The sequence below is a fragment of the Mobula hypostoma genome, chromosome 24 (genome assembly GCF_963921235.1).
Source record: "Mobula hypostoma chromosome 24, sMobHyp1.1, whole genome shotgun sequence".
Lineage (NCBI taxonomy): Eukaryota > Metazoa > Chordata > Chondrichthyes > Myliobatiformes > Myliobatidae > Mobula > Mobula hypostoma.
Window position 1 is genome coordinate 48,311,102 of NC_086120.1, and position 24,814 is coordinate 48,335,915.

The 24,814-nt window shown below is 43.5% G+C and overlaps 1 protein-coding gene across 4 annotated transcripts in view; it reads right to left on the reverse strand.

Moving 5' to 3' along the window:
• The window catches only part of LOC134337222 (nuclear factor 1), a 501,291-nt gene that overhangs the window by 125,814 nt on the left and 350,663 nt on the right, over positions 1–24,814 (reverse strand). For all 4 annotated transcript variants that reach the window (XR_010015951.1, XM_063032051.1, XM_063032050.1 and 1 more), the window contains exons 7-8: positions 11,880–12,008; positions 4,341–4,528 (exon numbers count right to left, since the gene is read on the reverse strand). Coding sequence is in view for 3 of the 4 variants with exons in the window: in XM_063032051.1 (XP_062888121.1) it covers positions 4,341–4,528; positions 11,880–12,008 (317 nt within the window). In the remaining variant the exon portion in view is untranslated. The remainder of the gene's footprint in view (positions 1–4,340; positions 4,529–11,879; positions 12,009–24,814) is intronic.

The window sequence follows — 24,814 nt, forward strand, 5'->3', positions numbered from 1 at the left end:
CAACAGCACACAGCACACTACACATATAGTTACAATAGTCACAAGGGTAATGATGGATTCTTGATTCTAACAAGCACACACTGCAGATAACCGATTCTGTAAGTCATAACAAACTGCAAACATCTATCCGGGAACAATCACTGAAGATTGTCCGGTTAACACTTAGGGAAATTTGAGCAACTCTTCATTTCTAACTCAACAGATCAGTTCTCAGTTCATCTATTTAATTTTCCGTAAACTTTACCCATTCTAGGTACTGCTGAATTTAAGCCAGTAGGTGGTGCAGTGGCATCCGCACTGGACTTCAAAGTGAGTGGTCCCGGGTTCTAATCCGGCTGGCTCCTTGCACGCTTTCCATCTGTGCTGGCTGAGTGTTGAGTTAGCAACGCGGCCTCGTAAAAAAAGGACAAATGCTAAGGAAACAGCAAGGTTGTTGCCTCATGTGCCACAAGGCATGGAGAGGTATTTAAAGGTACTGCTTAAGAAAATTGTACAATTTCCCTGGTATAATAGCTGCATTTAAACTCAATGACTTCTGCACAGATAATTTTAGTTTTAAACTAGATGCCATGGAAAGAAAGAAATGAAAATCAAAATCAGATTATCACTGACATACATCATGAAATTCGTTGTTTTGTAGCAGCCATACAATACAATACATAAAAAAACTAGAAGTTACAATAAGAGAGCAATGTACTGAGGTAGTGTTCATGGGTCAATGGATCATTCAGAAATTTGATGGCAAAGGAGACGAAACTGTTTCTAAATTGTTGGGTATTGGTATTCAGTTTCCTGCACCTTCTCCCCGATGGTAGTAATGAGAAGAAAGATACCTCCCTGAGGCACCACCAATTGAAGGTGTCCTCGACGCTGGGGGGGCTAGTGTGTGATAAAACTGGCTGAGTTTACTACCCTTCGCAGCTAGTTCCGATTCTTTGCATTTACCCCTCCCTACCATGCAGTGATGCGACCAGTCAGAATGCTGTCTTCTTCTGTTCAACTATGGAAATTTGCTAGGGTCCTTGGTAACATACAAAATCTCCTCAAATATGGCTGCTGGCATGCTTTGTAACTGCATCAATACGTTGGGCTCAGGACAGATCATCAGAGATGTTGACACCCTGGAACTTGAAGCTGCTCACCCTCTCCTCTGCGGATCACTTGACGAGGACTGGTTCTCCAGACTCCCGACTTCCCCTTCCTGAACTCCACATTCTTACTAAATCACGTCTTCACGCATGCTACGTTATTGCTGTGATGCTGTGATTCAGTGATGTTGGGGTTGCAGTCCAGTGTGACACAACGTTGGTCAGTTCCTTGGTGTGCACATAACAGACTAATTAACCTGGACTCACAACATCTCCTCACTAGTCAAGAAGGCACAGCAGCTTCTACATTTTCTGAAAAGACTGAGGCGTGCAAGGCTCCCCGCCCCCATTCTAACAATTTTCTACAGGAGCACCATCGAGAGTGTTCTGCCTCTTTGCAACATTGTGTGGCACATAGCTGCAGGGCAGCAGCTCGCAGGGCCCTACAGAGGATAGTAAAGACTACCGAGGGCATCAATGGGGTCTCCCTCCTCCCTATTTGTGACATTTACTGGCAGCGTTGTATACAAAGGGCCCGAGGCATTGTTGAGGATCCCTACCACCCACCCCACAATCTCCTTGATCCATTACCGTCAGGAAGGAGGCACAGGGGCAGCGGGTTCTTCCCTCAGGCTGTGAGACTAATGAATACCCTGCCACTACCGAGGTCTCGTCACTAGGACAGCGAGCTGTTTACTGTTTACCTGTGCTGTGCATTTTGAGTTATATTTTATTAACTTATTTACGGTAAATTTTGTTTTATGTGCTGTGTGAGATACATGTATTGTGGGTGCATTGTGGTCCTGAGGAACGCTGTTCTGTTTGGTGGTACACAGGTACAGTCAGATGATGATAAACTTGAACTTGAAGTGATTTTCCATGGGACACGAATGGATGTGGGATTGTAGAGAGGAAGCAGGGAAGATGGGAGAACAGGGAGGACGTGCAGATATAGTGAGGGTCCATGAAAGGGAATTAGCGAATTAGTACCCGGAAGGACTGTGAAGGGGATGATATTGAAGGGAGAAGAGGGTTTCCAAATGAGCTGGTGCAGTATGGACCAACGGGGAGATGATACCACCAGAAGGGGCAACTGTACCCCATCACCACATAAGGGGAGGTTGTTTTTGCTTGGAGCAAGAGGGCAGGTGGCACAAAAGGGACGCTATAAGATATCTAAATAGAATCAGGTCACCAGAAATGGCGGTCTGCTGCGCCATTTGATCATGACTGGTTTATTACCCCTCTCAGCCCCATTTTCTGCCTGCTCTCCATAACCTTTGATGCCCTTTCTAATTAATTACCTATCAGCCTCCACTAGAAATATATCCAAAGACTCGGCCTTCACAGCCATCTGTGGCAATGAATTCCCTCTGGCTTAAGAACCTGACACAAGTATGGCAGGTGACAGAGTACAGGGCAAGGCACAGAGCTAATGCAGCCGGCAGAAAGGAAGGTGGGTAGAAACTGGAACCAGGGTTGGTTTCTGTCATGTGTACCAAGATACAGTGAAAAGCTTTTGTTTCCCCTCCATCCGGACAGAGCATCCATACATTAAAGTGTAAAAAGGAAAGCAGAATTCGAATCAACATCTGGTTTACTGTCACTGACACTAACGTCATAAAATTTGTTGTTTTGTGGCTGCAGTACACAGTGATATATAAAAAACAGTAACATTACAATAAGAAATATATAAAGTAAAAAAGCAGTGCAAAAAAGAGAGCAAAAATTGTGGTACTGCTCATGGGTTCATTATTTAGAAATCTGATGCTGTTCCTGAATCATTGAGTGTGTGCCTTCAGGCTCCTGTACCTCCTCTCTGATGGTAGTAATGAGTAGAGGGCATGCTCTGGTTAATGGGGGTCCTTAATGATGGATGTTGCCTTGTCCTTTTTAAGATGTGCTCAGTGGTGGGAAAGCTGGTGCCCTATTGGAACTCGTGATGAAAGATAATATAGCTGAAATGCTAAAATTCAGAATGCGGAATACAGAGTCACAGCTTTGGAGGAAGTGCAGTGCTGACAGACAAATAAAGTGCAGATAGCCTGGGAGACCAAGAGTTCATCTTGTAGTGTGCAAGAGTTGGGACAGAAGCTGCCCTTGAGTGGTAGGTGCTCTGGGAGAAGTGATTCTTCTTTGTGAAAGAAGATGAGCTGGTTCTGAATGAAATAAGGGTAGGCTGTTGTGTTGGCACCTCATAAGAGAGGAGATGTGAAGCAAAATATAAACACAAGAGATTCTGTAGATGCTGGAAATCCAGAGCAACGCACACAGAATACCGGTGGATCTCAGCAGGTCAGGAAATGCATAAACAGTGAATGTTGTAGGTTGAGACCCTTCATCAGGACTTGTGAAGCAAATCAATGTTTTCCCAGAATAGGAATCAGAATTAATTGCAATTCCAGCACTCAGCACTGCAAAGGGTCATCACAGCCCACAGGCAACCTTAAACTATCAACTCTCAGCACAGATAAGGTGTTTGTTCTGCCTTTTTTGTGCAATATGTTTGATGTTCACCAGTTGGTCTGTTCACTTCCTCCTATGAAAGCCTCCGTCTGCTTGGTGACCAAATCAAAGGGGCATGAGTGCTGTGGTAACATTGCCAAAATTCACCAGGGCAAAACACGATAAACCTACACTTTTGTACAGGGCTGAATGAGGAATCTGTCAGACTCCACAAACATCATAGCACACAAAGATTCTCAAGGCGGAAACTGACTCCTGGACACCTTTGGAAGATCTCATCAAAACTGAATACTTGGGACATTTTGGAATTGATTTCAAACAAATTCTGTGGCCGCGGAGAGAAAATTTTGGGCACCACAGTAGTGCAGCAGTTAGCAAAACGCTATTACAGCTCGGGGCATTGGAGTTTGGAGTTCTATTCCAAAGTCATCTGTAAGGAGATTCTGCGCATCCTCCCAATGGAATGTCTGCCTTTTCTCCAGGTGCTCAGGTTTCCTCCCACAATCCAAAGCCGTACTGGTTAGCAGGCTAACTGGTCATTGTAAATTGTTCTGCGATAAGGCTAGGGTTAAATAAGTGGCGGCACATGTTTACAGGCCAGAAGAGTATATCTCGTGCTATACCTCAATAAATAAATAAGTTAGAAATCCTAAACTCTGACAATGTGGGAAGATGATGTGTACTCGTGTACTGAACTCCACAGTCCTGGCAATCTCTTTTAGGCCACAGAATGAGGTCCAATTTCCCGTTTTCACAGAAGCATATTGCAAGAAGGATTACTCTTACCGGGCCTGGTTGTTGATTTGACGTATCACAGGCAAGTGAGACCAGATCCTTGAGAGGGTCCTGAGGATTGAGATGAGGTGGGAACCGGATCGTTGTGTGCGGGAAATAGCTTGACGCAGTCTGGGGCAGGATGGAAGTTGTTGGAAAATGCAAAGATGGAGAGGCATGGGGACTTCTCGATGCAAGACCTAGAAATACACAAAAGCACAGATTTAGCTCCAAACGACTGGAAGGGCTAACACATATTTTGAATTTTTAAGGTGAGAATTATTTACTTTCTCATGTTGCTTTTTATAGTATCACACCACAAGACACAGTGCATTTTTGTTACAACTAGTATTTTCTATCTCCCATTTGTATGTTACCATTTTTAATGTACTTGGCCTCAAGTTTCAAAACACTTTTCATTCAGTACATTTTGCTCAATTTGTGAAATTTACAGAGTAGCTTCTCCAACGAAAATCTAAAAACAAGAGATTCTGCAAATGCTGGAAATCCAGAGCGACACATACAAAATGCTGGAGGAACTCAGCAGGCCAGGCAGTATCGATGAAAATGAACAAACAGTTGATATTTTGAGCTGAGAGCCGAGTCCTGATGAACAGTCTCAGCCAGAAACATCGACTCTTTATTCCTCTCCAGCTGAGTTCCTCCAGCATTTTGTGTGTGTTTCAATCAAGATCTATCTATCTATTTACCTACCTATCTATCTATCTCTCCATCCACACTTAGCGGGCACTTTACCAAGTACCTCCTGAACGTAACAAAATGGCCACTAATGGCCATGTTCAGGTCTTCTGTTACTGTAGCCCATCCACTTCAATGTTTGACATGTTGTGCATTCAGAGATACTCTTCTGCACACCACTGATGTAACGTGTGGTTATTTGGGTTACTGTCACCTTCCTGTCAGCTTGAACCAGACTGGCCATTCTCCTCTGACCTCTCTCATTAACAGGGCATTCTCACCTACAGAAGAGCCGCTCACTGGATTTTTTTTGGTTCTCGTACCATTCCCTGTAAACTCTTGAGACTGCTGTGTGTGAATATCCCAGCAGATCAGCAGATCAGCAGTTCTGAGCTACTCAGATCTTCCTGTCTGGCACCAACAATCATTCATGGTCAAAGTCACTGAGATCACATTTCATCCCCATTCTGATGTCTGGTCTGAACAACAACTGAACCTCTTGACTATGCCCGTCTGATCTTCCGGTAAGATGGCGTTGTGTGGGAACGCAGCAGCCTCCCAGGGGCAAACCGAAGGTGCTTTTTCCTTTGTAAAATTTGCTTTTACATTCCAAAGACAATTCTACTCCAAGAACATTGGGCACTGCAGGGCTACTCCATCAGTGAGCTGCTGGTTGATCAGAGTAGCTGGGCCAGCCAAGATGTCGAAGGAGCTGGTCGGGATATCGGAGCAGGACGTGCAGGAGGAGCTGCCCTGGCTGCAGACCACATTGCAGCCTGCTACTCAGAGGCTTCAGAGCTGGTGTGGGAAATTGTGTCGGACATTTCACAAGACTCTGTTGGACAGTGATAATGTAAGTTGCCGCAGGCCTGTTACCCTTGACTGGTGGAGAGACTATTGACACGGGTGCTGTGTAGCCTCAGTTGTAGTGAAATGTAGGCCTCAGGCCTTGGGCTTGCCTGCTGCTGCAGACCAGGTCAGAGACGAGGAAGCGCTACAGCACAGTTGAGCTTGGCTGGGGCCTGGCCTCTCCTCTGTCGGTGCTGCCCTCTTGTGTTCGAGCAGTGGAATGACAGACTGGATTGTGTGCGTCTGGACACTACTGGGAGACTGTACCATCAGTTGCAGAACATTGTTGATCAGGGTCTTGAACTATACGTGTCTTTTTATGAGTAAATGTGCTTCTTTGCTCAATACTTTAAATTATGTTACTCGCTATTTTTTAATGTTTACTTGCTATTTTGAATGTTTTGTACCTTGGCCCCAGAGGAATGCTGTCTCATTCAGCTGTATCTATGTATGGTTTGAATGATAATTAAACTTGATCTGATTGATTGAGAGTTGCCGCCATATGAGTGGCTGATTAGATATTTGCATTAATGAGCAGGCGTATAGGTGTACCTAATAAAGAGGCCACTGAGTGTATTATCTATCTGTCTATCTATCTAGCCTTGAAAAAGTATTTAGCCCCCACAACTATTTTCACATTTTACTGTCTCATTTTCTAAATTTAAAATGTATTGAAGTAAGAGTTTTTGAGCTAATCTGCAAAACATTGTGCATCATGTCAAATCAAAAGAAAAAAAATCCAAAACCTGTCAACAATTTACTAAAAATTAAAAACCACAACTGTGAGGTTGAAAAACTATTCATCCCCTTTGTAATTACTACACTAACTTTCCTCAGTAGCAATATATTACCATATATTCACCCAATTTGTTGATGAATAAAATTGGAGGATCACCAGTTTACAATGAATTCAATGGAACTCTCTCTGCAAGGTCCAAGAGAATGGAAGATTTTCAACGGACCAAACCAAATGAAGACAAAAGAGCATTCAGGGCAAATCAGGGAAATGGTACTAGAGAAGCACAAATCTGGGGAAGGGCACAAGACCATCTCAAGGACACTGAGGAGCTCAGTGCAGCCTATCATGAAAAAGTGGAAAAAATATGAAACCCCAGCCACATTGCCTCGGTCAGACTGACCCTCTAAATTTAGGTGCCGCAGAAGAATGGTACTTGTAAGAGAAGCTGCTGTGACAACAACAGCCACTTTGAGTGAACTGCAGAAATCAGTGCTGCAACTGGAGATGAAGTTCATGGTTCCACAACCTCTAAGGCCTTGCACAAAAAGAATATTTATGGAAGAGTGCCAAGGAAGAAGCCCTGGTTAAAAAAAAGCATATCCTTGTCCATAAGGACCTTGCAAAGCATCACTTAGAAGATACTGCAAAGATGTGGATGCAGACCAGTTTGTTTTCCCCTGAGCAAACACTGGAGAGCAGCGCTGACAGGAGGGGCAGGTACCCAACCCAGTCCCCAACCCAGAGGTACATCCCCAACCCAGAGGTATATCCACAACCCAACAGTACATCCCTAACCCAGCGGTAGACCCCCAACCCAGAGGTACATGCACAACCCAGCGGTACGTCCTGAATCCAGAGGTACATCCACAACCCAACAGTACATCCCCAACCCAGCGGTACATCCACAGAGGCTTCTGCTCTCTCCCACACCATGTGAGTGTTCCTGATTCCTGATTAGCAAAATGGGAGCTCCTTCCTTTAGTTTTGGATTATGTGACGGCATGTCAGGTGACAGAATGAATGAATATCATTGGTTGATGACTCTTCATGAGAACGGAGCAGTGCAGAGGTAAATTAGAAGGGCTGACTACCTGAGTTTTGTATAACTGCTGAAGTACACTGGAAGTCACAGAGTGATACAGCAAAGAAACAGGCTCTTTGGCCCATCAAGTCCATGCTGACCATCGAGCACCCATCTGGACTACTTCCATTTATCCCTCCAAGGTTTGTCACCTTGTTATGGAGGAGATCGAGTTCCTGAGATCCTGAGAATGATACCGTCTGGAGTTTAGCCTTCCAGCACTGACTCCTTGTAGAGTCACCCATGGAAGTATGGTCAAGGGAGAGGTTCCAGACAAAGAACAATCCAACCAAGACCTGAACGGTGGAACTGGTGAAATAAGACGACACATCACAACGGCCATGACAGCGGAAGAAAGCTAAAGAAGTGAAGGGTCCCTAGTCATCTTGCATTCCACACCACTGGACACTGACCCAGGTCTGTCAAGGACCGTGTGATGGCTGCTCATTCACCAAACTCCCCACATTAAACAAGCCACAGACAGGCGCTCTCCATTGAGGGAGTCCACCCTAAAGTCCCCAATGACAACGGCTTAAGAGAACATCAGACTCCACTTGGGTGCTCGCATAATTAATTCCATTTGATTTGTTTTATTTTTATTTCGAGATAGAGCGCGGACAGGCCCTTCCCAACAAGCTGCACCACCCAGCAGCCCACCTATTTAGCCCTTGTCTAATCACAAGACAATTTACAATGACCAATTAACCTACTAACTGGTGCGCCTTTGGAATGTAGAAGAAAAACAGAGCAAATCCACATGTATATGGGAAGGAATGTACAAACTTCTTGCAGATAGCGTTGAAATTGAACTCTGAGCTCTCATGCTCCGTGCAGTAAGTGTTAGGCTAACCGCTATGCTACCGTGGCAGTCCACAACTCCATCAACTCACCCCAGCTTCTGTTACTCACCCTCGCAGAAGGGTCAATATACAACAGCCAATTAACCAACCAACCATCCAACCTGTGGAATCCTACGAAGTCACAGGAACAACATGCGAACTCCACACAGACAGCAATAGCATCAGGACTGAACCTGGTCTCTGGACTGACAGGCATCAGCTCTACCAACTGCATTTCCGTGACACAGTGGCTCTTAAAGTTGCCATAGCTGAGGGAGGTAGTGGGGATAAGCTCCCACTACCTATTAAATGCTCCCAATGGTGCGCATCTCCATATAGCCTCTGACAACCAAGTCCAGCTCCTGGCCTTCATGTGTGGCTACTCAGCCCGGCAAAACCATTTCCACTGACAGGAGAAGGGGCAAAGGTGGGTTACTGCCACCTTAAAACCATTCATTTCGGGAAGATGGGGCTCGTCAGCTGTGGCTGGCAGCTCATTGAGGAGAAGGAAAACTCTGATCTCAAACCTCTGCTGCTTCGTGGCTATACCCACACTTGGGGAAGGCTTCATGCGTAAACCCCAAGGAAAAATCCAAAGCTGGAGTCCCTAAGGCAGTCCTACATTAAGTTCAACACTGATTGACAACTCCTGCGACACCACTGGTGCCAACTGTATCAGTCTCTGCCGTTCCTTTAGATTCATCAGCTGCATGTAGAGGGGGAGCTTGCTGTATAGACAACGGTTTGTACTGCCCTGGCTTACATATCACATAGACAGCGGGGATGAAACATACATGGATAAACTTTGCTTTCTGTTTCAAATGGTGCTGGGAGCTGCGACACCCAGCTTCAAAATGTGGCTGGCTTTCCACCTCTTTTTTAATAATCCTTTCAAACATTTCACGAACCTTTCTGTATGCTGGAATAAAAAAACTACAGAGCGTATTGTAGTATAGTGCAAGGATTAATTAAACCAGAGGGATGTTCTTTCGTACAGTATTTACAACAGGATCATTACTATAACATCCCGCAGTTTGGAAATAATTAATGTTTTCTACACATCCATTTGTCCAAATTAATATTCATACCACAGAGACCATCTTATACCACAAACACAAGAGATTCTGCAGATGCTGGAAAACACATTACATGCTGGAGAAGCTGAGCAGGTCAGGCAGCATCAATGGAGAGGAATAAACAGTTGATGTTTCAGGCCGAGACACTTCATCAGGACTGGAAAGGAATGGGGATGTTGCCAGAATATGGAAGTGGGGTGGGGGGAAAGAAGGACAAGTTAAAAGTTGATAGGTGAAGCCAGATGGGAGGCGGGGATGAAGAGAGAGGCTGGGAGGTGATACCGAAGGTAGAAAAGGCAAAGGGCTGGAGAAGATGGACCATGGGAGACTGTAGCTTATTTTGAATTAATTTGAGCAGTCACCTTCCAGGGAACGGCTTGCAGTTTTGACGTTGCTCACTCAGAGCTCCTCCATTTGGTGTGTGATCCTGACTAGCTGCATCAGTATATGGTATAGAAAATGTACTGCGATGGACAGAAAGGCTCTACAATGGGTAGTTAAAACTGTCCAAAGCATCATCAGCACCAGATTATCCGCCATCGTGAGCAAACTGTAGAGACAGGAAGGTGTCAGGAACATCATGAAGGGTCCCATGCACCCTGCTCACGGACTCTTTGTCCCTCTCTCATCAGGGAGGAGGCTACGTAGCATCTACACCAGGATCACCAGACTCAAATCCAGTTATTTTTCCCCCAGCAGTAGGACTGATCAACTTCTCCACCCACTAACCCACCCTTCCACACCCCCAACCACCAATACTTTATCATTTCCTGTCAGTCACCTTATGTACAGACACTCCTGTGCCTAGCATCATTTTATGGACATAGAATCAATTCATATATATAAACTATTTTATGTATGTATTTATATTTATTGTGTTTTTTTTATTATTGCATTCTTTATCTTATTGTGTTTTTGTTGTGCTGCATCAGATCCAGAGTAACAATTACAGTTTTACACTTGTGTATTGGAAGTGACATTAAACAATCTTGAATCTTGACTCTTATATGTGACTTGTTCTACTGAGAACTAACAGGCAAGGATAAGCCAGGAAGTTTGTGGTGACAGTAAATTAGGAGGTGTTGTTGATAGCGATGAAGTTATTGTATGAATCTTGATAGTTAGGGAATTGGACTAAGGAGTGACAAATGCATTTTAATACAGATAAGTGTGGGGTGATGCATTTTAGAAAGCCCAACAAGCACAGTACAAACTATGAACAGTAAGGCAATAGGGAACTTAGTAGAACGAAGGGACCTGGATGTACAAATGTGAACTGTAATTCTTTACAGTGCCAGCGACCTGCTGAAGATCAGGGTTCAATTCCACTGCTGTCTGTAATGAGTTTGTATGTTTTCTCCAGGACCATGTAGGTTTCCTCCAGGTGCTCTGGTTTCCTCCCACATTTCAAAGATCTATGGATTAGGGTTAATAACTAGTGGACATGCTATGATGCTGTCGGAAGCATGGCAACAGCTGTGGGCTGCCCCAGCACATCCTTGGATTGTGTTGATTTTGACACAAACAATGCACTTGACTGCACACATGCCAAATAAAACTAACCATTATCTTTTTTGAAAGTCCTTATCTTAGCCAATTTTTTAAGCTGTAATGTACAGAAAAATGACCATGAAATGCAACGTTAGTATAGAATGTATGACTATAACTTTATACATTTACTTGCTTAGTAGACATTCCTGAAACAAAGTAGAACTGGTGTTGGTTTATTACTGTCACATGTACCGAGCTACAGTGAAAACTTGTCTTGCATAATGTTCAAATCACTACAGAGTGCATTGTGCTAAAACAAGGTAAAACAATAACAATGCAGAATAAAGTGTATCAGCTGCAGAAAAAGTGCAGTGCAGATACACAGTAAGGTGCTAGTTCATAATGAGGTATATTTTAAAGTCAAGAGGCAAACTTATTTGGTTAATCATAAACACAAGAGATTCTACAGATGCTGGAAATCCAGAACAACACATACAAAATGCTGGAGGAACTCAGCAGGTCAGGCAGCATCTGTGGAAATGAATAAACAGTCGACATTACAGGACTAATAAAGGCTCTCGGCCCAAAACATCAACTGTTAATTCCTCCCCATAGGTGCCGCCTGACCTGCTGAGTTCCTCCAGCATTTTGTCTGCTGCTGCTCTGGTTAGTCAGAAGTTCACAATTATGCAAGCTAAAGCGGGTGACACCCAATAAATGATAGTAAGTCCCTGTTATTGGCTACAGTTCCATGAGTAACTTTGCCGATGCACTTACCGCTGTGCACTGCGATAACAGGACGGTGGTGCTGTGTGAAGCTACTCAATCGTGAAGAGGAGTCCTGTGGAGAAGGGCTGTTAAATGGAGATTTGTCCATCTCAGTCTTCTTCACGGTAGGGGAGATACCTAAAGGAAACACAAGCAGAAGCACCATCAGTACATCCCATCTCCATACATCTGTGCATTCTTCTCTGAGGCTGGAGCATGAGGAGAATCCTCAGAGCTTTTGGATGATGAGACCTTAGATACTTGGAATAATGGCATCGTGCTAATGCAGTCCACAATCAGTGGGATCAGAATCAGGTTTATTATCACTTACATATGTGTCAAATTTGTTGTTTTGACCATAAGATATAGGAGCAGAATTAGGCCATTTGGCCCATCGAGTCTGCTGTGCCATTTCATCATGGCTGATCCGTTTTCCCTCTCAGCCCCAGTCTCCTGCTTTCACCCCATATCCCTTTATGCCCTGACCAATCAAGAATCTATCAATCTTTGCCTTAAATATTCTCAATGACTTGGCCTCCACAGTTTTACGACAACAGTAGAGGGATAAATAAGGTGTGCAAAAGACGAATAGGGAGATAGTGTTCAAGGACCTTTCAGAAACTTGATGGTGGAGAGGAAGAGACTGTTCCTTGAACATTGAGTGTGGATCTTCTTGGCTCCTGTTCCTCCTCCTTGAAGGGAGTAATGAGAAGAGGGCATGCCCTGGGTGGTGAGGGTCGCTGTGATGGATATTACTTCTTGAGGCACTGCCTTTGAAGATGTCCTCGGTGGCAGTGTGGGATTGTGCCCGTAATGGAACTGACTGAGTCTACAAACCTCTGCAGCCTCCTCCAATCCTGTGCACTGGAGCCTCCGCACCAGGCTGTCATGTAACCAGTCAGAATGCTCTCCACTGTACACCGGTAGGAATTTGCTAGAGTCTTTGGTGACTTACTGACTCATCAAACTCCGCATGAAATAGAGCTGAGGCCCTTTATCAAGACGCATGAGGTAGTACAAGGGAAAACAAGAAAAGAATTCAGAATATAGTGATTTGGAAAAATTCAGAAAACAGTTACAGAATAGGCAGACAATAAGGTACAAGGACATAACGAGATTAATAATGAGGTCAAAAGTACATGTTATTGTATGAGAGGACAGTTCAATAGCCTCCTTCCCCACTACTTGTGACATTTACCGGGCGGGACTATTGTATGCGAAGAGCCCGAAGCATTGTTGAGGATCACAATCTCTTTGACTCACTACATCAGGAGCACCAGGAACAGCACTGCCACACTGGGCAACAGCTTCTGACCTCAGACTGTGAGACTAGTGAATACCCTGTCACTAGGACGGGGAGCTGTTTACTATTTACCAGCACTGCTTCTTACTCCATACATTTTGAATTATATTTCATTACCTTATTTAAGGTGATATTTTGGTTTATGTGCTGTGTGTGATGTATGTTCTGTGGGTGCACCGTAGTCCGGAGGAATATTGTTTCATTTGGTTGGATATATGAGCAGTCAGATGACAATAAACTTGACTTGTCATCCATGTCTACTCTGGGCTCTGCTGGTGCTCACATCCAGCGAACTGCCTCTTCCAAAAGTTCCCTCCCAAAAAATCCCATAGGGCTATTGAAACAAAAACTTCACACCATTGGTAATAGTGGCTTCTCCAGCAATTAATCTGATCAAACTTTCCAGTTAGCCACCCCCACCCCACCCCGTACCTCTCAACCTATTACCCCCGTCGCCACACTTTAACCTACTTTTTATAACACTGATAAAATTAATGTACTTAGGCACATTTTATTCCATATCTTCGCAAACTCTGATTCAAACCTCTGCTGCCTTGAGTAATGAAAGTTTTGGGACTAAACCCCTTGGAAAAATCTGGAGTCCCTAAGGCAGCCCAACATTGAGTCCAATACTGACTGGCAACTCCTGTGATGCTGCTGTTGCCAAACGGTATCAGTCGCGGCTGTTCCTTTGGGTTCATCAGCTGAGTGGAGGGGGAGAGCCTGCCGCATGGGCAACAGCTTGCTCTCCATATCGTACTGCCCAGGCTTGCATACTTGGACAGCTAGGATGCAATATCCTGACCAATGGAGGGCCTCAATTCCATATCCACCCTTTAACCTTGAACTTTATCTTTTGTATAATTCTGTATTCTTTATAATTGTTGAATGTTGTTTTTCTGTTGTATGTCATGCCCTGACCAACACATCAAAGTAAATTCCTAACATTTGTAAACGTATATCGTGTAGAAAGTTGATCCTTGATCAACATTCAACACCATCATCCCCTCCGTGCTAGTCTACAAGCTTCACAACCTGGGCCTCTGTACCTCCCTCTGCAAGTGGATTCTTTACTTCCTCGTCAGGAGACCACCGTTGGCGTGGATCGAGACATCTTCAAAGGCGATGCATCAAGAAGGTGGCATCCATCATTAAGGACCCCCATCACCCAGAACTTGCCCTCCCCTTATTGCTACCATCAAGGAGAAGGTACAGGAGTCTGAAGGCACACACTCAGTGCTTTAGAAACAGCTTCTTTTCCTCCGCCATTAGATTTCTGAATGGACAATGAATCTATGAGCATTACCTCACTATTGATTTTGCTTTTTTTATTTAATTATAAATACGCACTGATTATTTCATTTTTTTAATGTATACAGTATAACTTCTGGTAATTTATAGACTTTCTATTATTATGTATTGAAATGTACTGCTGCTGTAAAACAACAAAATTCATGACATATGCCAGTGATATTAAACCTGATTCTGATTCTGATCCTATGTCTTATAGTCTACATTTATCCCATTTTAGTGTCTACACACAAGAGTTATCCCTTACTAGATTCTACTGCTTATCTACCAGGAAGGATGTACAGGAAACACACACAAAATGCTGGAGGAACTCAGCAGGCCAGGCAGCAGCTATGGAACAGGAACCTGAATTCACACACACAACACGTTAGGAATATCTTCTTCTCTGCCATCGGATTTCTGAATAGTCCATGAATCCCATGAACATACCTCAGTAGTCCTTTTTATTGTACTATTTAATTATTTTGCAATTTGTAGTAATACTGCTGCTACAAAACAACACATTCTACATGATAAGTCAGCAATAATCTGATTCTGATGTGAAGTACAGGTAAAAACATTGAGCTTCTCCTTTGCCATCATATTTCTGAACTGTCCATGAAACCCATGAACACTATCTCACTGTCTCCGCTTGGTCGAGCAGCTCCACTCCATCTGCAGAAAACAACAGGAGTTCCCGGTGGCCAACCATTTAACTCCAGTCCCCATTCCTATTCCAACATGTTGTTCCAAGGTCTCCTCTTCTGCCATGATGAGGCTACTCTCAAGTTGGAGGAGAAATACCTCGTATTCTGTGTCAGTAGCTTCCAATCTACCTCGTCCTACTAGTAGCCCTCCTCCTTCCCTTTCTCTCATGGTCCCCTCTTCTCTCCTATCAGATTCCTTCTTCTCCAGCCCTTTAACTTTTCCACCTATCACCTCCAAGCTTTCTGACTTCAGACTCCCTTCCTCCACCCACCTGACTTCACCGATCACCCTCCAGCTTATCCTCCTTCTCCATCCCCACCTTCTCATTCAGGAATCTTCTCCCTTCCTTCTCAGTCCTGAAGAAGGGTCTCAGCCTGAAAAGTTGACTATTTTTTCATCTCCAGAGATGCTGCCTGACCTGCTGTGTTCCTCCAGCATTTTGTGTCTGTTGCTCCCTATTTTTGCACTACTTATTATAGTATAGAGTCATAGAAGAGTCACAAAATACTACAGCACAGAAACAGGTGCTTCAGCCCATCTAGTCCATGCTGAACCATTAATCTGCCTAGTCCCATTGACCTGCACCAGGACCATAGGCCTACATATCCCTCCTATCCGTGTCCTTAACCAAATTTCTTCCAAATGTTGAAATGTAACCCACATCCACCACTTCCGCTAGCAGCTCGTTCCACACTCTCACCACACATGGGGTGAAGAAGTTCACCCTCATGTTCTCCTTAACATTTCACTTTTCACCCTTAACCTATGACCTCTAGTTGCAGTCTCACCTAAACTCAGTAGAAAAAGCTTGGCAGCATTTACCCTATCTATACCCCTCATAATTTTGTATACCTCTATCAAATCTCTTCTCAATCTTATACGTTCCAAACAATAAAAGTCCCACCCTATTCAAACTTTTCCTATAACTCAAGTCATCATGTCCTGGCAACACCCCAGTAGAATTTTTCTGTACTCTTTCAATCTTATTTACATTTTTCCTGTATGTAGATGACCTAAAGTGCACACAATAATCCCAATTAGGCCTCACCAATGTCTTAAACAACTTCAACATAACATCCATCTTCTGTACTCAAAATATTGATTTATTAAGGCCAATGTGCCAAAAGCTCTCTTTATGACCCTATCTACCCGTGACACCACTTTCAAAGAATTATGGATCTGCATTCCCTGATCCCTCAGTTCTACCATACACCTCAATGTCCTACCGCCCACCGTGTAAGACCTCCCCTGGTTGGTCATCCCAAAATGCAACACATCACACTTGTCTGCCTTATTTTTCATCTGCCATTTTTTATCTCATTTTTCCAGCTGGTCCAGATCCCACTGCAAATTTTGATAGTCTTCCTTGCTGTCCACTACACCCCCAATCGTGGAGTCATCCGCAAATTTTCTAATCCATTTTGTCACATTATCATTCAGATTGTTGATATAGATGACAAACAACAATGGACTCAGCACCGATCCCTGCAGCACACCTCCGGCTACAGGCCTCCAGTCAGAGGGGCAGCCGACTAGAACCACTTCCTGGCATTTTCGGTGAGCCCAATGTCTAATCCAATTTCCTACCTCAGCTTGAATGCCAAGTAAGTGAACCTTCTTGACCAAACTCCCATGCGGGACTTTGTCAAGGGCTTTGCTAAAGTCCATGAAGACAACATCCACTGCCTTGCCTTCATCAACTTTCCTCAGAACTTCCTCAAAAAAACTCTATAAGATAGGTTAGACAAGACTTAAAACGCACAAGGTCACGTTGACTATTCCTAATCAGTCCCTGTTTATCTAAATACTTATATATCTGGTCCTTTAGAATACCAGGCTCACTGGCCAGTAATTTCATGGCTTATTCTTGGAGCCTTTCTTAAACAAAGGAACAACATTCGCTATCCTTCTATTTTTGCCACCCCACCCATGGCTGAGGTTGTTTTAAATATCTCTGCTAGTGCTCCTGCAATTTCCACACTATCCTGTGTATACCTGCTATGTACTTCCTTCTTTTTCTTAACCAGGGCCTTAATATCACTTGAAAAGCAAGGTGACCCCCTCTCTCTCCTTCACCATTCTCCATTCTCACTTCCCTCTCACCTTATCTCTTTACCAGACTATCACCTCCCTCCGTGTGGTGCTCCTCCCCTTTTCTTTCTTCCATGGCCATCTGCCTTCTCCTATCAGATTCCCCCTTCTCCAGCCCTGTATCTCTTTCACCAATCAACCCCAACTCTTTACTTCACCCCTCCCGGTTTCACCTATCACCTTGTGGTCCTTCCTCCCCCCACTTCTTACTCTGTCTCCTCATCTTTTTTTCCAGTCCTGATGAAGGGTCTTGGCCTGAAACATTGACTGTACTCTTTTCCATAGATGCTGCCTGGCCTGCTGAGTTCCTCCAGCATTTTGTGTGTGCTACCTAAACCTTTTATCCTTGCCTTTTATTCTGACGGGAACATACAAACTTTATCCTCTCCAAATTTCAGTTTTGAAAACCGACTACTTAGCAAGTACACCTTTGCCAGAAAGCAAACTGTCCCAAACCACACTTGCCAGATCCTTTCTGATACCATCAAAATTGGACTTCCTCCAATTTAGAACCCCAACCTGAGACCAGCCTTATCCTTTGCCATAATTACCTTGAAACTAATGGCATTATGATCACTAGATGCAAAGTATTCCCCTGAACAAACTTCTGTCACCTGCTCTGTCTCATTCTCTATAGGAGATCTTGTAACTTCTATGTACTAATTCAGGAAACTTTTCTCATCCAGCCCCTTTATTGTATGGGAGTTCCAGTCAATATGTGGCAAGTTAAAACAACCTCATGTTTCTTGCAACAGTTTGTGATCTCTCTACAAATCTGACTGTTGGGTGCTGTATAATATGATCTATTTAATGTAATCATATCTTTATTATTCCCATAAAGCCTCACTAGACGAGCTCTCCAGTCTGTCCAGACTGAGCACTGTTGTGACATTTTCTCTGATGAGTAATGCCTTCCCCTTTCCCTTTAATCCCTCCTGTTCTGTCACGTCCAAAACAATGGGAACCCGGAACACTGAGCTGCCATTCCTGATCCTCCAGCAACCAAATCTCACTAATGGTTACAAGGTCATAATTCCACATGCTGATCGATGCCCTAGTACCATCTGCTTTTCCTACATTGAAATAGACATAGCTCAGAACCTTCATCCTACCACGCTCAACCTTATGATTCCTGACCTGGTATATTGGCTTAAGAACATCTTACTCTACAACATCTCCACTCTCTGCTCTGGTACTCTGGTTCCCATCCCCATGTTCAGGTGCAAACCATTCCTGACCTTTAACTTAGTGCCTAACTCACTGAACTCACTTTGCAGGACCTCGTCACCCATCTTACCCATATTATGAGTAACAATATGGACCATGCCCTCTGGCTGTTCGCCCTCCCACTTAAGAAAACTGTGGACTCAATCCAAGATATCCCTGACCCTGGCACCAGGGAGGCAACTGGGAATCTCGTTCCTTTTCACATAACTTCCTTTCTATTTCCCTAACAAATCCCCTCTCACCACAGCTCGCCTCTTCTCCCCCCCGTTCCCTTCCGACCACAGAGATCTAACTGCCGTGTCTTTCTTCTGCTGGGTCATCACCACCCCCCCCATCAGAATCCAATATGGTATACCTGTTGTTGAGGGGAAAAGCACTGGGGTACATTGCACTGGCTGCCTATCCCCTGTCCACCTCCTGTCAGTCACCCAGTTACATGTGTCCTGCACGTTGGGTGTAACTACCTCCCTGTATGTCCTGCCTACCAATCCCTTAGCCTCCTGAATGATCCAGATTTCATCCAGTTCCATTTCCAGCTCTAACTACTTAATACAGTCTGTTAGAGGCTGCAGCTAGAAGCACTTCTTGCAGGTGTAGTTGTCAGGGCCATTGGAGGTCTCCCTATCTTCCCACATCCCGCAAATGGAGCATTCCGGTATCTTGTCTGGCATCCCCACTGCTCTAAATATGCAACAAGAAATAAATAAAGAATAAATTACAAAAAAATGCTAACTATAGTATTCGCTTCTCCTCGCTTTAGTCTCAATGAGCCAAAGCCTCACTCTAACACAGGTCCACTCACACAATGGCCGCTCCATTTAAACCTAACTTCTTTTTATTGGTCATTGCCAAATGTGTACTTATCCTTAATCCAATGTCTCCTTGGGAACTGTGGCACACAAAAGATGTCGACTACCCCCGTTCACTTCTTTTAAGCTCTCTCTCCCTCTACGCAATCAGGTGACTCCTCAGGACTGTTGTATGCAAAATGTGGTGACTGCTACTGCTCACTCCTTTAAAACTCACTCACTCTCCCTCTCTCTCTCTCTATGCAATCTGGCGTCTCCTATAATGTGTGTATTATGATACAATATATTATAAGATGCAAATTACAATACGTACTGGAATTTAAAGTATATTTTATGTTTTGTACTGTACTACTGCCACAAAACAACAAACTTGAACTGATTCCTTGAGCCTTGACACTGTGGTACCAAGGGCAGGGGCGGCAGAACTCGGGAAGGGGGGTTGGTAATGAGTTGGGCACAGTGGCATCTCCCTTTCCCTGGTCCGCAGGTGATAGTGCTCTGTTCCATTCAGCTCAGCAGCTCGGAGCTCGCCCCCCATCTGGCACTCTTCTTCCATCTCCAGTGAAATGCTTTGAACGTAACCAGCTAACCACTTGTTAATGAAAGGCTAATTGGGCCTGTCTAGACAGGAAAACAAAACCCCACAGTAATCCCTGCCACCTGCTGGGCCAATCACTTTCGGGCTAAAGTTACAACTTCAGCCAGCCTTGGGGTCAAAAGCAGTTACTGCACTGTATAAAATCTCAGCACTTGTTACATTTCCACTCCTTCCATGAATCTGTATTAACAGAAAATGTCAGTTATCAGTGGAAATACGATTTTACTCAGTGCATGTAAATTCTGCTTAACGTAAAGAAAGGCAATTTACAGCCTGCGGACTCTCAGAGACAGGAAACCGTAAATCACATGCTAAACAAAATGTACAGTATATCATTTCACACCACCCTGCATTCCTGATTCCCCATCCCATCAGCAGAACAGGTCCACAGACATAGGAGCTGAATTAGGCCATCCAGCCACCAAGTCTGCTGCACTATTCCATTATGGCTGATTTATTATCTCTCTCAACCCCATTCTCCTGCCTAATCCCCATAACCTTTGACCTCCTTACTAGTCAAGAATATATCAACTTCTGCTTTAAGCATACCCCAAGACTCGGCCTCCACAGTCGTCTGTGGCGATGAATTCCACAGACAGAGAGGAATTCCTTTAGCCATCTTTTGGCTGAAGAAATTCCTTCTCATCTCCATTCCAGATGGACATCTCTCTGTACTGAGGCTGTGTCCTCTGGTCCTAGATTCCCCACTACAGGAAACATCCTCTCCACATCCTTTCAATACTCGAGAGGTTTCCATGAGCCTTTCAATACTCGATAGGTTTCAATGAGATCACCCATCATTCATCTCAAAGTTCAAAGTTTAAATTAAATTTATTATCAAAGTACATATCTCTCACCATATACAACCCTGAGATTAATTTTCTTGTGGGCATTCATAGTAAATAGAAAGAAGCCAAATCGAATCAATAAATAACAGCACATGACTGAGACTGACAAACAAACAATGTGCGAAAGACAACAAACTGAAAATATAAGAAAAGAAAAACATAATAAATAAATGAATAAGCAATAAAAACATGAGAAAATCTGCAAATGCTGGAAATCCAAGGCAAACCACACAAAATGCTAAAGGAACTCAGCAGGCCAGGCAGCATCTATGGAAATTAATAAATAGTCGATGTTTTGGGCCATGACGCTTCATCAGGACTCCTGATAATAAGCAAAAATATAGAGAACACATGTTGTAGAGCCCTTAAAAATGAGTCTATAGATAAGACCCTAAGAGATTGGAAGAGAATTAGGCCATTTGGCCCATTGAGTCTGCTCTAGCATTTCATCATGGCTGATCCATTTCATTCTCCGCTCCAGTCTCCTGCCTTCTCCCTGTACCCCTTCGTGCCCTGACTAATCAAGAATTTATCAATCTCTGCTTTAAGTACACCCAATGACTTGGCCTCCACAGCCACCCGTGGCAACAAATTCAATAGATTTACCACTCTCTGGCTAAAGAAATTCCTCTTCATCTCCTTTCTAAAAGGCTGTGTCCTCTGGTCTTAGCCCCTCCCAGCACAGGAAACATTCTCTCCACATCCACTCTATCAAGGCCTTTCAACATTTGATAGATTTCAATGAGGTCACCCCTCATTCTTCTGAATTCCAGTGAGTATAGGTCCATAGCCATCAAACACACTTCATATGACAAGCCTTTCCATCCCAGAATCATTTTCATGAACTTTCTTTGAACCCTATCCAACGTCAGCACATCCTTTCTTAGGTAAGGGGCCCAAAACTGCTCACAATACTCCAAGCGAGGCCTCACCAGTATTTTATAAAGCCTCAATTACATCCTTGCTTTTATATCCTAACCCTCTCGCAATGAATGTTAAAATCACATTTGCCTTCCTCGCCACCAACTCAAGCTGCAAGTTAACCTTTGGGGAATCCTGCACGAGGAATCCCAAGTCCCTGTGTATGTCAGATTTTCAATTTTTTTCTCCATTTAGAAAATAGTCCACACATATTTCTTCTATCAAAGTGCATAGTCATACACTTCCTAACCGACACTATTTTCCATCTGCCACTTCTTTGGCCACTCTCCTAATTCGTCTAATTCCTTCTCTACTCTCTCTAACTTCTTCAAAACTACCTGCCCCTCCATCTAGCTTCATATCATTTGCAAACTTGGCCACAAAGCCATCAATTCCATCATCCAAATCATATAACGTAAAAAGAATTGGTCCCAACACAAAGAATCAGACCCCTGTGGAACACTGGAGGTCACCGGCAGCCAACCAGTATAGGCTCCCTTTATTCCCACTCTTTGCCTTCTGCCAATCAGCCAATGCTAGAACCTTTCCTTTAATAGGTTGTGGAAGCAGTACAATGTTGAGATGAGTGAAGTTAACCCCTGTGGTTCAAGAGCCTGATGGTTGAGGAATAATAACTTTCTGAACCTGGTGGTGTGAGTCCTGAGGCTCCTGTATCTTCTTCCTGATGGCAGCAATGAGAAGAGATGGTGGGGGTCTTTGATGATAGATGGTGGGGGTCTTATAAACTCCCCCAAGTACAGGCCCTCTGCCATACTTTTCAAAAAATCTTCTCAGCTGTTACAATTTCACTGGCAAACTCATCTCTTCTGGCATGAATCTTGAGTATACGACCAAGTAAGAGCAACTTAATTTAGAAATTATTTTTAGAAAAGGGGAAATAACAGGGGTTAAGATTCCTCTAGAGAAAGGGTCCCCAACCTATTTCATGCCATGGACCCCTATCATTAGCTGCGAGATTTGTGGACCCCAAGTTGAGAACTTCTGCTCTAGATGCATTTTCAATCTGATCTGCTATCATCAATCACAATGAACCCCCCTCCTACCCGTCAAACATCACACTGGAAGAAGACCCATGATTCAAAATGAAGCAGTATTGTTACTGCATGCTTCAATTTGTCAAGTCTTGTTCAAAAACAGGGAGTCAAGCAAACCTGATGTGACCACTGTAATCATCAAAGTCAATGTAACCACAAGAAATTCTGCACATGCAGAAAATCCCGGGGAACACACACAAAATGCTGGAGGAACTCAGCTGGTCATCTATGGAGAGGAATAAACAATCACCATTTTGGACCAAGACCCTTCAAAGTGAGAGTCAAAGTAAATTTATTATCAAAGCATGTATATATCACTATATATACTATCTTGAGATTCATCTTCTTGTAGACATTTATGGGAAAATAAAGAAATACAATAGAATTTTTGAAAAACTATAAATAAATAAAGAATGACAACCAACATGCAAAAGAAGATAGTGTAAAATAAAAATTAAATAAAAAAATACTGAGAATATGAACTGTCGAGGCCTTGAAAGTGAGTCCATATGTTGTGAAATCAGTTCAGAGTTGAGTGAAGTTATCCATGCTGCTTCAGAGGCCTGATGGTTGTAGGGTAATAACTGTTCCTGAACCTGCTGATGTGGGACCAAGGTGCTTTGATAATAAATTTACTTTGAACTTTAATTTTGACTGAGGTACCAGAGTTTTCAAAGACAAAAGAAAAATAACATTGGTACTGCTAATCTATAGTGAAGCTAATTTATAACGTCAAAACTGGGGTCAATTTTTTCGCTGTACAGTACGTCACTGATGTTTAGATTAATGTTGTTCACTGATTCGTGTTGATCTGTAAAGTGAGGTGTACACAAGTGTCCAGTGCTCTCCAGAGCTTCCTGTGGTCAATGCAGGACAATCGCCGTATCAAGCCACGATGTATCCAGATAGGATGCTTTCTATCGTGCAAGTCTCATATAAAACAGCAGTGGCTGGAGAAAGTATCTTCAAAGCACCAATTCTCTGGCATGTTTAAATTGGACCATTTACACAGGCTGGATCTTTTCTTGGTCCCAGACTGCCGCCTCACCCCTGGTCTCTTGAAGGAAATCTCACCGGAGGCTGAGTAAAGTCAGATGGTATTCAAGGCCTACAGCACTGGGATCCACAAACTCCATGATCCTTACCCTCCAGAAGTACTTACCTTCTGCACAGTACCAACAGGGGGCAGTCATGTTCTACTGACAGCTCAAGTTCAAGTCCAAGGCCACTACGTCCCAAGTAAGCATAGTTGCCCTTCCAGCAAGAACAATGTAACAAAACACCTTTTTATATCCCTCCCACCTTCCTTGGATGAGACAATCTTACATGCAAATGATTGTCAAGAAACTATTCAACCTACATACCAGAGAGCTGCACTCCCAGATTTTGCCAGTAGCTCTGCAAGGCCTTGAAGGCTAATGAGGAAGCTACCATTCTTCCTGGCCACAGATAATAAAGGTTTCTCCTCAGATTACCTCTGTTTCCTTTTGCTAATCATCTGAAACCAGGGTCCTTTGGTTATTGAGATGTGGAGGTCAGTATACCTCTACACCCCGTTAGTGCTTACAGCCAAAGATATAAGACTCTTCCTAATGAACTATCCGGTTCAGCAACTAACTTTGTGACCTACGTTCCACCTTCAAGAACATACATAGAACACAGAACTGTATAGGATGGAAACAGCTCCTTTGCCCCCTGATGTCTGTGCTGAACACAATGCCAAATTAAACTAAATCTTTTCTGCCTGTACATGATCAACAGCCTTCTGTTCCCTGCATCATCATACGTTTATCTAACGTCCTTTTAAATGCCACTATCAAAATGTTCAAAGTAAATTTATTATTAAAGTAGGCACTATATAACTACCCTGTGATTCATTTTCTTGTAGGCATTCACGGTAAATACAAAGTAACACAATGGAATCAATTTATAAAATGCACAGGACAGAGACGGACGGACAACCAGTGTGCAAGGGACAACAAACTGTGCAAATACAAAGAGAAAAGAGAAAATGAGACTAAATAAATAAGCAATAAATATCGGGAACACAAGTTTCAAAGTCCTTAAAAGTGAGTCCACATGTTGAGGAATCAG